General features: G+C 43.4%; 1 protein-coding gene across 2 annotated transcripts in view; it reads right to left on the reverse strand.

Moving 5' to 3' along the window:
• Positions 1-16,290, reverse strand: part of Psa (puromycin-sensitive aminopeptidase) — a 68,145-nt gene that overhangs the window by 357 nt on the left and 51,498 nt on the right. For both annotated transcript variants that reach the window (XM_075677827.1, XM_075677830.1), the window contains 2 exons: positions 7,728-7,880; positions 5,453-5,500 (listed from right to left, as the gene is read on the reverse strand). In XM_075677827.1, coding sequence (XP_075533942.1) covers positions 5,453-5,500; positions 7,728-7,880 — 201 coding nt within the window. The remainder of the gene's footprint in view (positions 1-5,452; positions 5,501-7,727; positions 7,881-16,290) is intronic.

Below are 16,290 nucleotides of genomic sequence, written 5' to 3' on the forward strand. Positions count from 1 at the left end.
AAACACGGCCACAAAAATCTAGCATTGGAAGCGGAAATACATTTGTTAACTTGATGGTTTTTACAGACATAGCACCAACTGATAGAAACAATTGCACAATACTAGCTATATGAGATGCATGCAAAATACAAACAAATTTAAGGTATAAGAACCCTATTGCCGAACTGCAGCATTGTTATAAACACTGCATTTTTAACAGCGAGCTGCATTTAAAAAAAAAAAGAAACATATGGCATGTCTTTCGCAATTCGTAAAACCAATTCGAAGCTGTGCCACAACAGGAAATTTACTTCTATAATACTGTTGCTTCCCTAATTAATATAACTAATGCAACTATAGTTATAGCTATAATAGTATAATTATTACTACTCTGGTTCTATTCCAGACATAGCACTTTCTGCATGTTATGAACAAGTTTACTGAATTGACAGACAATCTTGTCATGGACACGGCAACAATATCACTTGGCGAGGAGCTTAGGATTTTTGCTCAAAAGACTGCCTGTCCTTTCCTGCAACTTTTTCAAATGGCTGTTATATTTTGCACTTGTTACGACAGTACATAAAGGTCCGATGGCTACAAGAAGAGTTTATTCAGAAGTCATGGGTTGTGCTGTTAAATTGCTGTTAAATGCATCTTTGCCAAATAAACATTACAAAGCAGCTCAAAAAGAGCAACAAAGGATTTGAATTCGGCATTTCCTGTCTCAAGCATGACCTCATCTCAGCAGCACCTCAATACCAGACAACTGTGATGTTGCTAACTTTATCTGCATGCCTCAATGCCTTTTATTTATTTTTTTCCTCGCACCCCACATTAAGTATAAACGTAGACTGGACCTTTCCCTAGATCTATTTCACTGCGAAACTGTTTGGATTGAAACCAATGCCGTGTCTTTTCCAAATTATTGTGGAGGAATTATTATGGCTGTATTTACCGTTCTCCATCTTTTTCCATACCTGATTTCCTTCGTCAGCTCAGTTCTTACTTACTAATTAATAATTACTAGTAAGCCTGTCCTAATTGTACATGATATAAATATTAGCATGCCTGATGTCGACAACCGTACTGTATGCGATTACACGAACTGTTTTACTGGCTTTGGGCTTGAGCAATTACTAACTTTGGCAACCAGGCTTTCCACTCAAGGAAGCGGCTCCCTCTTAGACCATGCCCTCACTAATATTTTGCCTTCACCAGAGTCTGGTGTAATTGACAGACATATTAGATCAGTAACCTGTATTCGTCACTTTCGAATCTAACCCTCCTAGGTCAGATCCCTGTTATTTTACGTCTCGTCTTCACAAGATAAATTTTGTTAATGCAATTGACAAAATTGGCTGCACAGTTATAGCTACCAAACCAAATCCAGAAGAAGCACTTCAGTTATTTTCTTTTTTATTTTAAAAAGCTGTTCATGCTAACACTGTCACTGTTAAGGGCAAAAAAGAAATTTAAATTTCCGCATAATCCTTGGATCACTGATGGGCTACTTGTGAGCACAAGGAAAAAAGAGAACATGTATAGGAAAACTTAAAAACAGCTTTTCAATGTTAATTTGGCGTTACGTTATAAGAAATATTGCAACATCTTGATAACTTATTGAAAAAATAAAAAAGGCGATATTACAAAAATGAATTCATGAAAAATAAGTTTCATCCAAAAAAAACAATGGCAGCTTATCAACCAGTTTTTGAATGTACCACATTCTGGCAGTTCCATTGAAAAAGTAATTTACAATAATGTAACTATCACTGACACGCCTAGCGTTGCATACCTGCCAACCTGGCGAGTTCAAAAATCGGGAGGCATTTTATTTCGCGCCAATTGGGGGCGGGAGGGGGGGGGGGGTTCGCTCAAACTTTCAGGCAGTGTTTGACGAGTCCTTTTGCAAGACCTTGCAGTAGTAGACTTTGCTCATTTCAAAAGTTTGTCAGCGTAGCTTTGCTCAAAAAATATAGCCCAGACTGACAGCCCTTCACTAGCAGCAGGTGTTGGAGGGTTGCGTTGCACATTGATGAGCGGAACTCAGTCCTAGTTTTTCATGCCGTGCTAAAAATCCTCTCACACTCTGTGTTGCTATGCGATACCACAAGTAAATCCAGCATCGCCTTAGCAACTCGGTGAAACATGTTTTCCATCAGTGTTTTTCATTTTTCCAGCCATAGACCACTGCATGTCCCACCTTTGTTCATTCAGAATATCCTTTGGAAGACTGTATGCCTGTAGTGTGGCAAACTCAGCTTCGTGAGCATCTAAAGCGTCTTCAGCAGATTCATTGGAATCTCAGGGCAGCAGCTGAGGGAAACTCTTAATAAAGAAACGAAGACTCGAGAGCGATGCCTGTGAAATAAATTTCGGGTTGGCCACCTCCGCATTCTTCATAGTTGCGTTTCATAGTTGCATCCACATCCATAGCGCTTCACCTCGTCGCATTTCGGAAATATTTTCCGCAAAAGAGGCCCAACGTAGTCGCTGACACTAAGGGGTAGATTGTGTTCGACGACAAATCCCGTAAACAGGTACTCCACAAGTACGACATTATCGTCGCACTTGTTCCAGAGAAAGTTCACTATGTTGGCTTGATGCTCAGCGGTGCGAACATAGTTTTAATGCTTCGCCGTGGAAACGTGCAAGTTTCAAGTCACCGTTGACACCGTGAGACACGCTGACATCGCATCCAAACGTTGTACAAACAGCAAAATGTTCTTCTTTTCTTGATGTCAAAAAGCACGGAAATTCAGAAGTATAAGTTCGCAAAAACTTCTGCAAATACGTTTCCTTGGGCTTTGATAGCACACCATGGCATCAAGCAGACGAGGATTCCAACTTTACACGGTGCACCGCATACAAACAGCCTAGCCAACACTAATCATACACACAAGCAGCAGCATGAGCTGCAGCAACAAGATGCACCATGGAGGAAGGCATGCATGAAATGCAAGAGCTACACTGGCTCTGGCTTTGGTCGGCTTACTAGGCACTGTAGTCGGCTGCTTAGTCGATGATACCGATGGTGCTAGTGCTGCCGTTGTTGGTTATGCTGACGATTACGACGTGGCTGCAGATTCTGCAGTGCCGGTTTCGCAAAAACCATTATTGCGCGAACAGAGACCACTTTCCGGGAAATATAAGATAGTGACGGTACAATTGGAAAGTTCAGCAAAAAATCGGGAGTCTCCCGAGCGAATCGGGAGGGTTGGCAGGTATGGCGTTGGTCATGTGTCCAGTAATCTTATGAAATTTATAATACTACTCATGTTCCTTCTGTTTATCATATAAGCCGATGAGACCAATCTTTCTTTTTGTTTCCTGTAGCATCTGAAGAAGTCCTTATTGAGATTTAGAACTTAAAGAACACAAGTCCTGGTCTTGATGGAATTTCCGTATTTCATTTAAGGCTTGCTGCTCCGACTATTTCTGACGCTCTCAGTAATTTAATTAACCTTATGTTAAAAACTGGTATATTCCCTAGAAGTCTTAAAAAAAAGCTATTCACTACCTATATTATACGTAGACGATACGACTGTTGCCCTCTCAGATAAATCATTACTTTCAGTAACTTTGAAACTAAACAGTGATCTGTCTAGAATTACTGATTGGTGTAACGGCAATTTTCTAATTATAAACCCTACGAAAATGCAATTCATGATATTTTAGTCATCACAGAGACATTTACCTTGCTCTCCGGCCATAATCCTCAATGGGCACGACATTCCTGCCTCCACTTGTTTCTTTCCTCAACATCAAATTAGATCCCCATAACCACATTGCACACATCAAACAAAAAGCAGCATTTGGCATTAGAGCACTACTCAAATCACGTGCATTTTTTTCCAAAGAAGCATTATTATCGTTATGCCACACTTTCATTCACAGTCATATCATTTATGGTATTGCTTCTTGGGGTAATACTTATCATTGTCATCCTTCCTCTATTCAGCACATTCAAAATCGGGATATCCACATTATAATGCGAAGCCATTTTTTCTCTAATGCATCTTCACAACTACGTCCAAACCGCATTATTCAAGTTACTGATTTTTCAAATTACATACTCAACAAGTTTCTTGCAACTTCGTTAGTTCTGATCTTCTTTTTAATCCTAATAACACAAGGTTTGCAGTACAAGGAAATTTCCTGTTGCCTTTATGTCATACTAATTACTGAAAAATGGCTTCCTCTTCTTGCGTGCTTAAACTTCGGAACAGTCTACCATATTCCATTAAGTTGTCATCTACCTTGTTTAAATATTAATTCAAGAATTATTTGCTGTCTGATTAATTTTCTATAATGTTATTTTGCTAAGTAGTAGCTATGTAATTAGCAATGATTGTGCATCTTTCCTCTTCCGTTTGTTTTTTGTGTGTGTCATCACTCAGTTACTTGCTTATATTTTGCTTATTCCATATTCTGTTTCTCTGCCCTGTGTTCCGCTTTATTTTTTTTATATAACTTCTAATCCAAGGGTCCCGGTGCAGTCTCCAACTTTGGGACCCTTGTCTGTATACTATTTCTTGTAACCAAATGTTATGAATGAATAACAAACTGAAACTAAAACTCTACTCCGTGGAAAAACAGTAACTGCAGCAGAGCTGATTTTATTCTAGCACATTTGGTTGAGGCAGTTTCGCCCTTGCTTGTAAAAGAGAATAGCAACTGAAAGAGTATTTTGTAAATTAGAAATGCAGGGACGTCCAACATTAAAGAATTGTAATTATGCCTACGTACACAGCGGGGCTCATTTCAGGCTCCCCAGTTCATTGTGTGTATGTTAAAAGCCTAAAAGGCCACTTTCAGCTTGCAGCCACAGCCACAGGTTTTTGCCAGGGCTTGAGCTAAACATGTTTGGTGACAAATGCTTGCTCTATTCTAAACACCCCAAACACACAGACATTGCTTTGCACTGCTGCCATTCCCAGCAAATCATGAATGTGCAAAAAGAAAGGAGAAGTTGTGAAAGTGCAGGAGGGACAAAAATCTGACTGGCAGTGACATGTATAATGTACATGCCACACTGTGCACAGCACCAAGGTCCCTGTAAGACCATGTGGTAAGTCTTCCATGCCACCTTGACAATCCAAAGCCCTTCAAGTTTAGGATGAGAATTATCGCTTCAGAATTTCAAAGTTATTTAAACACAAAAGAAGCCCTAACAAAGGGTCTTAAGTCATCTCTGGTCAAGCATTCGGTGGCCCGTACTGCACCATTACAAAAGCGGCACTTGCCAGTCAATAAAACACTTTCCAACTTCACAACTCTCTATGCATAGCACTAAAATTTCTCTGTACCCACTAAAGTGGCAATGTTCATGGACAAGTAAGCACAAGAAACAAATCTTTTGACTCAAAACTAAAATATCCACAAAGAATAAATGCATTGTTAAAGTGGCAAGAAGACTACTGCAACTGCGCTGCAGGAAGTCATGAGATGTGTACATTTTTACACTTACCTCTATCTCCAAAGCTTTTTCTTCAGTTGCAAAGTTTTCAGTGATACACTGAAAAATACAATTCACACATAGTGATTTAAAATACTGACAAATAAATTGTGCTTACAGATCAATCACTGGATCACAGATTTGAATGTGTAGTATAACAACCGTGATCAACTTGCTTTTTGTCACAGCTTACATAGGATCTACAACTTGCAGGGAAAGATATGAAAATGCAAGAGGGAGGGGGGATGGAGGCTGACTCCACCAATATTTCCTCCTGCGCTCCCTACGCCATTATGGGCGCATTTCCGCCCCGCCACCCTCTCTCGTGCGTGCGATATTGAGCTGCGATCGTCGGCTGACCCTCGCAAGTCAGTTGTCAGCTCATGTCGACACGGCAAAAGTACGTTTTATACACCCGATTTTGAAAAAATTTGCCGCTAATTTCGGCCGCTGTAGCCGATAGTCCGTTGTAGCGCAGTCCGTTTAGGCTACTGCCTATTATAAGTGTGCAGTACAATCACAAGTTCCAACAGCCCTATGCTACACATGCACAAGCTGCCAGAAATAGATGCTTATCACAACAGGGCTGGTGATGATAGCTGTGAATGGTGTCGTGTGAAGGCCCGCGAGATTTGCTGGTCGGGAAACCGAAACAAAATTGAGGTGGTGGGAGACACCGGAATATAATGTCACCAGAGCGAAACATGGCGCTCACTTTGCGCCACCTACAGCAGGGAATGGCAGCGTGTATGGGTTATTGCCTATTAAAAGCTTGCAGCACACTTGCATGCATAAAGTACAGGTACAGTTGACTCTCGTAATAATGGACCCTTACAATCCGACAAAAAACGTCCGTTTTAGCTGAAGTCCGTAATATCCGAAATGCCTCACTTCTGAAACTTTCGTTGCGATGTCTAAGAACTTTATTGCAAAGAGTGAATGACGAACATCCAAAGTAAAAACAAACAAACAAGAAAGTCAGTTTTGCCCGAAAGGTGAAGCATCGATTGCAATAGCAAATTAAGCAACATAAACGCAGCAGCAGCAGCGAGCGAATTGACCTTCATGCTGTCCCCCGCTTCAACGTTAACTAAGCGTCGAAAACACAGTGCATATGAAGCTACTGGCACAGGGGCACTGGCACTGTCCACATCGTACATCGCTTTCCAGAAAGGTGGCCGCGCCATAAGTAGCAGCTGCCAGAGTAGAACCCCCTTTCTGTCCCCCCCCCCCCTCCCGCTCCTTGCGCGCGAAAGAAGACGGCGCATTTCCGCCCCGCCACCCTCTCTCGTGCGTGCGATATTGAGCTGCGATCGTCGGCTGACCCTCGCAAATCAGTTGCCAGCTCGTGTCGACACGGCAAAAGTACGTTTTATACACCCGATTTTGAAAAAATTTGCCGCTAATTTCGGCAGCTGTAGCCGATAGTCCGTTGTAGCGCAGTCCGTTAAAAGCGAACTTTGTTGCATTAATAAAATAGGTAGAACAAACTAAGGCTGAAATATGGTCTATTATAACCGAGAGTCTGTTGTACGCGAATCTGTTGTAATGAGCGTAGACTGCATATGTGCACAGGACCAAAGTCTCTGTGCACATAGGTTTCCAATGGCACTCCTTTTAGCTTGACCAAAAGGCAAAGCAAACAGACAGATTTATGTAGGATAAGTAGCTACAACTGCGTTGTCAGGACAATGCTGTATCTTTTCTTGCTTTCACGTCTCCCACTAAGAAGCCAGAATAGAGCTCGGCACAAGGAAGGAAGGCTCCACACATAAAGAAATCTTGCAGTGATGCATGTGAAATTCTGCTAATCTGTTAGCAGGGGCTGTACACAAGTACATTCATAATCATGTGAGATGTAAGCAAGACAGTGAGAAAGCATTGGCATCAGCTTACTAGAAAAGTGGACAGGGGCTATTCACTAAGCACACTATGAGATGTTGCACAAGTAAACCTAAGCAATACCTATTACACAAGTAAATCTGATATCTAAGCATGCATGTTCAAACACACACATCAGCTGTGAGCCCAAGGGGCCTTTAATTTCAACGTTTCCAGAGCTATGCATGTGACTTTTCTGAAACTGTGTCCTACCCCAGAAGCAATGTGCATGAGGAGAAAACCAAAATTAAACATGGAAACCCAACCAGAATGAAAACTTCTAACATATTTTCTATGTCTTGCACACCTAGGTTAGGTATTGCCACAGACATGTTTGTGTTTCTGCATTCATGGGACAAATGCCCAGCACTGCTCCCATGCGTGAGTTCCAAGTTCTACGACATACCTTGACAAGCCTCGCAATGAGGAAGCCAGAGCCATAGCGCTTCCTAACAGCATCCTTGTTGTTCTCGAAGAACCTCCAGGTGAGGTCTCTGCCCACGGCAGTGAGGGCACAGTAGATAATCACAAAAACAGCATCTTGTGACTTTACTTCATCCTGCAAATCACAACATCGAAAGACAAAATAATTTGGCTATCTGTATGAAGAAGACAGGACCAGTTTTTTTCTGCACACTGTATACTATTCTAAATATATAGAACATCTGCACTATGTATGCAGAGGATAGCCCACAAGAATGGCTGAACAGAATGGCTTGAATCTTGGCACTCTTGAATTCTTAACCTAACTTCAGAGCAGAAGAGGAATGAATGAATGTTTGATGTTTAATGATGCAAGGGCCAGGTATGGCCAAAGAGCACCATGCTAGTGTTAATGTTTTCGTAATGGACTGATGGGTTCTGTGAAGTTAATGTGACGTGGCTGTAAAGGGGCCTAAAAGAGTTGGTTTAAATTGCAAAAAATCTACACGTGATAAAATTATGGCAATGACTAATGACATATACTATGAAGACTAAAATGCATGCAAAAGAGTGATGCAATATACAAAATATGAGAGATGCTAAAATTGCCTAGAGCACTACTGCCTCGCCAGAGCCCACGAAACACAAGGGCGCAGAGGCATGTGCTATATGAAACTATCACAGCGGCATCCTCTGAAGAGAGGAGGCGCTACGAATGTATGGGGCTAATAACATGTAACACAACATCTTTCAGGAAACCTAGGACTGCGTTAGTGTCAAAGAACGGTTCTGGGTCGAGTAGCATTACAGGATGAAGGGGGATGTGCTGCCGGTATGCTAGGGGAAAATGTTTCTTTCTCTCAGATTCGGCTTCCCGACACTTCAGGAAGACGTTGAGGACAGTCAGCCTCTTGCCGCATCTACCACAGGTTGGAGGATCTTTTCTAGTGAGTAAGAAGTTATGGGTGCCAAATGTGTGTCCTATTCTGAGACGACAGAATAGGACATCTGTTCAGCGAGATTTTGTTGCAGAAGGCCAGAAGCCTAATTGTGGCGTTATTATGTGCAACTTATTATTTGTTTCCACGTCCCACAAGCGTTGCCAGTAGTTTTGCAGTTTCCTTCGTAAGAAGGGCTTTAGATCTGTGACAAGGACTGCAGCGGTAGGATTAACAGCATGCGATGCAATTGATGTGGCCATCTGGTCCTTCAGAACGTTACCCTCGATTCCCCTATGGCCAGGCACCCAGCATATAATCACATGCTGGTTAGATATATACGCTTTACACAGGACGAAATAGAGTTAATTAATTCCTGGATTTTTGTGCTTACAGAATTACATCAAGGCCTTCCCGACACTTAGGGAGTCTGTATATATAACTGCTTTTTGGAGTGTTGATTTCCTGATATGCTTCCCAGGCGAACTTCAGGAGAACTTCCATGTGGATGTGCATGTGGATTCCGAGAAGGATGGCCCGATGGCTGCATAGGACACCCCGGCATTTGATTTCAAAGCGTCTGTGTAGAACTCTGTGCATGAGTGCTTATACTGAAGTTCTAGGAAATTCATTCGTATTTCGACCTCTGGTGCGTGCTTTGTAACTTCTAGAAAGGATATGTCGCAATCTACCACTTGCCACTCCCAAGGACGTAACAGCTTAGTTGGATGCATTAAGCGATGCTCGAGGAGAGGGACATGCATTTCTTCACTAAGATCCCTAACATGCAGTGAGAAAGGCTGCCTTACAGAGGGACGATTATGGAAAATTGTAGCACACGTCACATCGTTAAGGGTGTTCAAACATGGATGTTGATGATCGGAGTGTATATTCAGAAAATATATGAGGCCTATGTAAGTTCTCTGCAGATGCAGTGACCATTCATTTGAATCTGCGTATAAGCTTTCAATAGGACTTGTCCTAAAAGCGCTGGTGGCCATGCGGATACCTATATGGTGGACAGGGTCGAGCATCTTTAGCACGCTCGGAGCGGCTGAGTTATATACGACGGCACCATAGTACAATCGTGATTGAAATTAGGCTCTTATAAAGATTCATCAAACACTTTCTGTCGCTACCCCATGTTGTGTGGGATAGAATTTTCAGTAAGTTCATTGTGTTTAGACATTTTGCTTTAAGATATTTAACGTATGGAATGAAAGTAAGCCTGGAGTCAAGTATAATAATGAGAAATTTACGCTCTTTGTTGACAGGTATTTGTTTTTCACACAATTCTACACATGAATCTGACACCAGGCCTCTCTTTCTTGCAAAAGAACACAATAACTTTTGTGGGGGTTGATTTTAAATCCACTTATATCTGCCACTTCAACACCTTGTTCAAGCCCTACTTTACCTGTCTCTCGCATACTGTGAGGTTACAGGATCTGAAGCCTATTTGAATGTCATCCACGTAGTTGGAATAAAAAATGGCCAGTGGTAGTGAAGCACGAAGTGTGTTCATCTTAACGATAAAGAGTGTGCAATTGAGTACGCCTCTCTGGGGTACACCAGTTTCTTGTATAGAAGGTCACAATAATACCTAGCAGATTTTCACGCGGAAGATACGATTCGACAAATAGCTTTCAATTATGTTCAGCATATTTCCACAGATGCCCATTCCCTACAAGTCTCACAAGATCCTGTAACGCCATGTTGTGTCATACACCTTCTCCATATCAAGGAATATTGATAGTAAAAACTGTTTATGTACAAATGTATCACGGATATATCCTTCAATGCACACAAGATGATCGGTTGTCGACCGCCCTTCTCTGAAGCCACACTGATAGGGATCGAGCATATTGTTGAGTTCAAGGAAATGTATTAGTCTGTGATTAATCATTTTTTTCAAAAAGCTTACACAGACAATTTGTAAGAGCTATCAGACGATAACTTGCCGCCAAGGAAGGGTCTTTACCCTGCTTCAGAACAGGAACCACAATCGCTTCTTTCCATGTGGATGGAAGGTATCACGCAGCCCAAATAGTGTTGAAAAGTGCGAGTAGTGTAACTTGTGTGTCAGTATGCAAGTTTCTGATCATGTCGTACATGACTCTGTCAGGTCCCGGTGCAGAGCTCTTGCATGTGTTTAAGGCAGCTCTCAACTCGGCAATACTGAAAGGCCGGTTATAAAGTTCATGCTGCCTGCAGTTACGTATGGTTGGCTTATGTTCTTCCATTTCCTTACATTTAAGGAAGGATTGAGAATAGTGGATTGAGCTCGACACACGCTCAAAGTGCTCCCCAAGAAAGTCTGCCTGCTCTTCTAAGGTATTCCTTTGATCGGTTGCCTCTTTATTTGCTGCCCTTTCAGCCTCCTTACACCATTCCAAACTTTCGCCTCGTGTGTGTACGAACTTATACCTGAAAGGAACCTCTCCCAGCTTTCTCTCTTCGCCTGATGTCGTATCCACCTTCCCTGCGATTTTATGTGTTTAAATTCAATGAGATTTTCTGTATTCGGCCATCTGTGCAATATGCCCCGTTCCTTATCCTGCCTCTTCGCATCCATCTACAGTCTTCATTCCACCAGGGAACATGTCTTGTGGGGATGCGTGACTCACGCGCATCCCCAGATATCTTGTTTTCCCCCCCATCTCCTGCAATCCCGCTTCGCTGCGTGGCCTGCGCGACGCCCGCGGCGGTCGATGTGGTTGAAGCGCAGCGCGAGAGATGGCGCAAGTGTTGCGCTGCTACCGGCGGGGTTCCTTGGGTGCGGGTACGGAAGGCGCTTTCACTTGGATTCGGGAAAACAAGCGGGACGGACGTGCCGTGCCGCGCGTGCGCCGATTCATGCTTCTGCGAGACCGTCTCGCGTGGCCGCCTTGGAACGCGCCACCATTCGCGTGACCGTACACACGAATGACCAGGCGTTGGGATCCAGCATGGGGCGAACATATTCGCTCGCTATCCGGTCGCGGTGAGTCGGACTTCTAGATTTGTCGCGCGCCCATCGGCATGTTTTGTGGATAGCAACTCGGCTAGCAGGCATTGATCTATGAAAGGTGCAATAAATGCCCTTGTGACTGTTTGCACTACTGTGTTGTCGTTCCTTTGTCCCAAGAGCACAGGAGGAGAGATCCCACAGTCTTTTAAGTGAACCACCATTCGTTTGCGGGATAAACTTTTCAGCAGCATCACAAATAAAAGCCTTAAATATGCGACAGCATCTAGACTAAAATTGCTCATAAAATCGGGTGTTAAGGGGGGACATGGGTTGTAAAGATAATGTCACTTATTTCTTAGCCAAATTAGATGAAACTGCACAGACTTGTTCAGTTTCTTGAGCTGATTTTAAATATGTAATTATATTTTAAGTAGGTCAATTATTTCCTGAGATAATTAGAAACACATTCTATTGTTTGCTGAAACAATAAAAAATATATTTTTAACATAGCATTGTTATTAACACATGGATAGATACTAGAATGCATAAGGAATACAGCGCTGCAAGCAGATTTAAAATTGAACAACTACTTATCAATTTACAGCACAATGAAGTTGATTGTTTATGCATAATGAAAAAACAAGAAATTTTTAAACTAAAAAAAATTTTTTTCGAGCTGTGAATGATAAGTCTGCTTTCAGCGCTGCTTTATCTGCACATTTAGCTTCATGCTGCAAAAAAAATTATAGCCCTAGCTGTCCTAGGTCCAAAGATATCAAAGCAAACTCATTAAAATGCATTAAACAAATGCATTAAAATGCATTAAAACGCATTAAAATCACCTACGAGTATGTAGGAGTCAGGAAGCTGATTAATTAGGTTATAGAAATTGGGTTTTCTCAGATGATAGTTAGGAGGTATGTATATAGAGCACACAATCACCAGTTTGTTAAAAAGGATTGTCCGAATTGACACTGCCTCAAGGGGCGTCTGAAGGGCAATCTGTTGACAAGCTACAGACTTGTCCACAACTATTGTAACACCGCTGGAGGCATTAGCCTCGTTGTGGTACTTACGATAGATTGTGTATTGACGAAGAAAGTTTGTGTGTATGGGTTTCAGATGTGTCTCTTGAACACATAGCAACTTTGGATGATGCTTATGTAGAAGTTCTGTAATGTTGTCTAGGTTGTGAATGAGTCCTCTAACATTCCATTGTAGTATTTGTGTCTTTATTATAGAAAATGTGTTGTGTGCTGTGTGTTTAAGAGACGAGGATTAGCTCACGGGCCCTTTGGAGGCACCGTGACGTGAGTTTTGTCTTTTTTGGAGTGGTTGAGAGAGGCTCACCACTCCTTAGGCGCTGGTGGCGCCGTCTGGTTGGTTGTTGTGTCCATCGCCTCTTGCGAGGCACTGGACACGCACTCTTCCGAGCGCTGGCGTCACCGCCGGCTCACTGTGTGTGGGCCGGACAGCCGCCGGAGGCCGTTTTAGTGCTGCCCCCTGACGCGCTACATCGGCAAAGCTGCTCTTAGGCAGGTATGACATCTACCTACATGCCTCCTTGAAAGATATATTTTCTTTGACTTTGACTGTGACAATTTCGTTTTCTTTCTTCCAGAATGGGCACGACCGTGAGCACACGGCGTGCTCCCCGTCACAGTTTACACAGAGGAGAATGTTCTCGCAAGATTCGGAGGTATGTTCATGAGCACTGCATTTCGCACAGGTTTGGTGGCCACGACAGCTTTGTGAACTGTGGCCGAAACGTTGGCATTTGAAACGTCTGAGGGGATTTGGCACATGTACTCGGTCTCTATATGTAGACTTGGGCAGAACACTTGAGCCAAATGAGAGTATCAGGTGCTTGGTTTTGATTTCTTTGTTGTCACATCTCATCTTAATTCTTTTGACATTGATAACATTATGTTCTCTGAAGCCCTCCAAGAGTTCGGCTTCAGTGAGCTCCAGCAAGTCATCGTCCGAGACAATGCCTCGGGTTGTGTTCATCGTACTGGTGCGGGGTTACAATTACTTGCGCTTCCCCAAATGACACTAATTTGGGCAATTTCTCATACTGCTACTGATTGCGGAGCTCCAAAATGAGATCACCGCCTGCCATCCTTGACGCCTTATAACCTGAACCGAACACTTCAGTCAACGACTTGAAAACAAGGAAGTCTGAAATTGTTCGAACTGGTTTATCTGGTTTTTCAGAATGAATGACATGGAAACAGGGGAAGGATTCTTTCTGCCGACCAAAAAACTGGGATACTTCAGTGTGCCCTCTTTTCTGAGGGCGATCAGGGAGCTGGGGAAGGAACTATCCATAGAGGAATGTGTAGTTTTCGGCAATAACGCCAGCTACCCACCATGGAGTTCTACAAGGGGACGCTACAGCAACTGTAAAAACAGGTCCTGCAAACGCCAGCTGTACATTATCACTATAACCAAATATGAAATAACCTAGGTTGGCTATTCACACAAGGTTAACCCTTGCTGCCTGGAAAAATTGGAAGTAAAGGGAAGCCAGGAGAAGACAGGAAAGGTGGAAAGTGAGAAAGACGAAGGTTGGAGAGAGAGAGAGAGAGAGAGAGAGAGAGAGAGAGAGAGAGGGGGGGGAGAGGGGGGAGGCAACTACCGATTTCCCCCAGGTGGGTCAGTCCGGGGGTGCTGTCTATGTGAAGCAGAGGCCAAAGAGTTGTGTTGCCACCCCACTGGGAGGCCTAAAAGGTCCGAACATCCAGCATCAGCTCAAGCCCCAGGATCCCGCTTTCCCCAGACACAGCTAAGTCGCGCACGGCTACACGCGGGAGGGTCCAACGCTCGTGTGCTCGGGTACGTGGTGTCACAACACACCAAACGCCTGCTGACGCAAACGCCCCTGCAGAGTGCAGAAGATGAGAGAGCATGTAAAGAACTCTGGCATGAAAGGCCAGAGGGGGAGAAAACGGATGACATGGGCAGTCTGTCGATCGTCTCACCACTTTTCCCCTGTCCATATTGCCAGACACACAGCTCACAAAAATTAAACCACCTGAAATTGCCTGTCATTTTGAGTATAAGTAGGGATAGGGATTCCACAGGAAAATTTTTCCAGATACCACGCGTATGTGGGAATCAAAGGTAAGCGAAGCTTTTTTTCATGTTTACACAAAGAATATACAAATGCAACACAATGATGCATATGTTTGAATGTAAGTGTGAAGTGGTGGCATCCATTTACACATATGCACATTGAACTTATTAGATGCAAGGCACATGTCTATTGCGTCCATTCTTGGGCAGCACACACACAAAGGAAACACGAGAAAGAAGACAGGACAAGCGCTGAAGGACACCAGCGCTTGTCCCGTCTCCTTTCTCGTTCTTCGTTTGCGTGTGTGCTGCCCAAAAATGAATAGGTTCCAACTCGCCTGCTTTTCAATCCTTCGGCAGTCGTTTGTTGCATACCTGCCAACCTGGGGACATCGAAATTCGGGAGATCACTGAGAAAAATTGCGGGTGGGAGGGGGGGGGGGGGATTTTCTCTTTTTTTTTTTTTCTGGGCCACCGGCAAATTCAGAAACAACTCTAAATGGCTGGCAGTACAGTTATTAGACATGTTGGTGCTTGTACCATCACCAGAGACTGCGTGTGTAGGCGTGCATAAGTAAGAAATGCGTACCGTGCTCCATTACTGTCTCGTGTATGGGCACGCAAGGTGGGCGAAAGAAGGGCTCAAATTGCCACAGCCACGTCAGAAACAGCTGTGAAGGGCTATCAGTACAGATATTGGATGTCTCAGTGCTCGTACTGCGACCAGAGACAGTGCGTGCATGTGTGTAAATTAAGGGATGCATACTATGTCCTGTGAAAGAAGCCCCTTTCCACTTTTACTATGTTTCCCCACATAACACGGCTATATAGCGGAGAAGGAAACCAGCCATTATGCAATGCATATTAGACCTATGCCTCATTCACACTCCTCAACGCGTGTCTCGATCTGAAGTGAACCGAGTTAGGCCTAGACTGCCTAGACAGAAATGGCTTTCATTAAATGTGACTTCGGTTATACCTACTTAGCGCATAATGAGACTTACGATGCGACTGTGCTGCATGACGTGTTTCTTTATCTTTACTTTTTTCCATCTTTCCTTTCCTTTTTTTTTTTTTTGCAGTCATTACTGGCTAGGGAGACAGCTTACCAGACAAACACCGAAGTAGTCTTCCATGAAGGTTGGTAACCACCAGTATTCATAGTTGGACAATAAAGTCTCCAGTGAACACCAAAGAGGTCACCTTGTTGTAGTTGTTGTCATAGCTAGGAATCATTGCCTCTGGTGCGTACCAAACGAAGGACAGTGTGAGAAACAATACTCACTCAGTGCCCATGGTCAAAACACATTGTTGCCCCACTTTCCGCTTGAGGGTATAAAATTCATCAAGCTCCACGTTGCCTATAGCCACTAAGCAACGCTGCAACTGACTTCCCCACTCGGCTGCTTCTGTTGCCAACTTTTTCACTTCGCTTTACCGACTCCTTTGCTTCTTGTCTCTGGTTGCACCATGAAGCAAGAAACCCAAAGCCGGGACAGCATTTCAGTGTCATCCACGAGGGCCTAGCGTCACATAGAGGCAAGATTATTGGATAGTGGCCCAGTAAGAAGTGTGGCGAT

This window comes from Dermacentor variabilis, chromosome 1 (assembly GCF_050947875.1).
Source record: "Dermacentor variabilis isolate Ectoservices chromosome 1, ASM5094787v1, whole genome shotgun sequence".
NCBI classification, from domain to species: Eukaryota; Metazoa; Arthropoda; class Arachnida; order Ixodida; family Ixodidae; genus Dermacentor; species Dermacentor variabilis.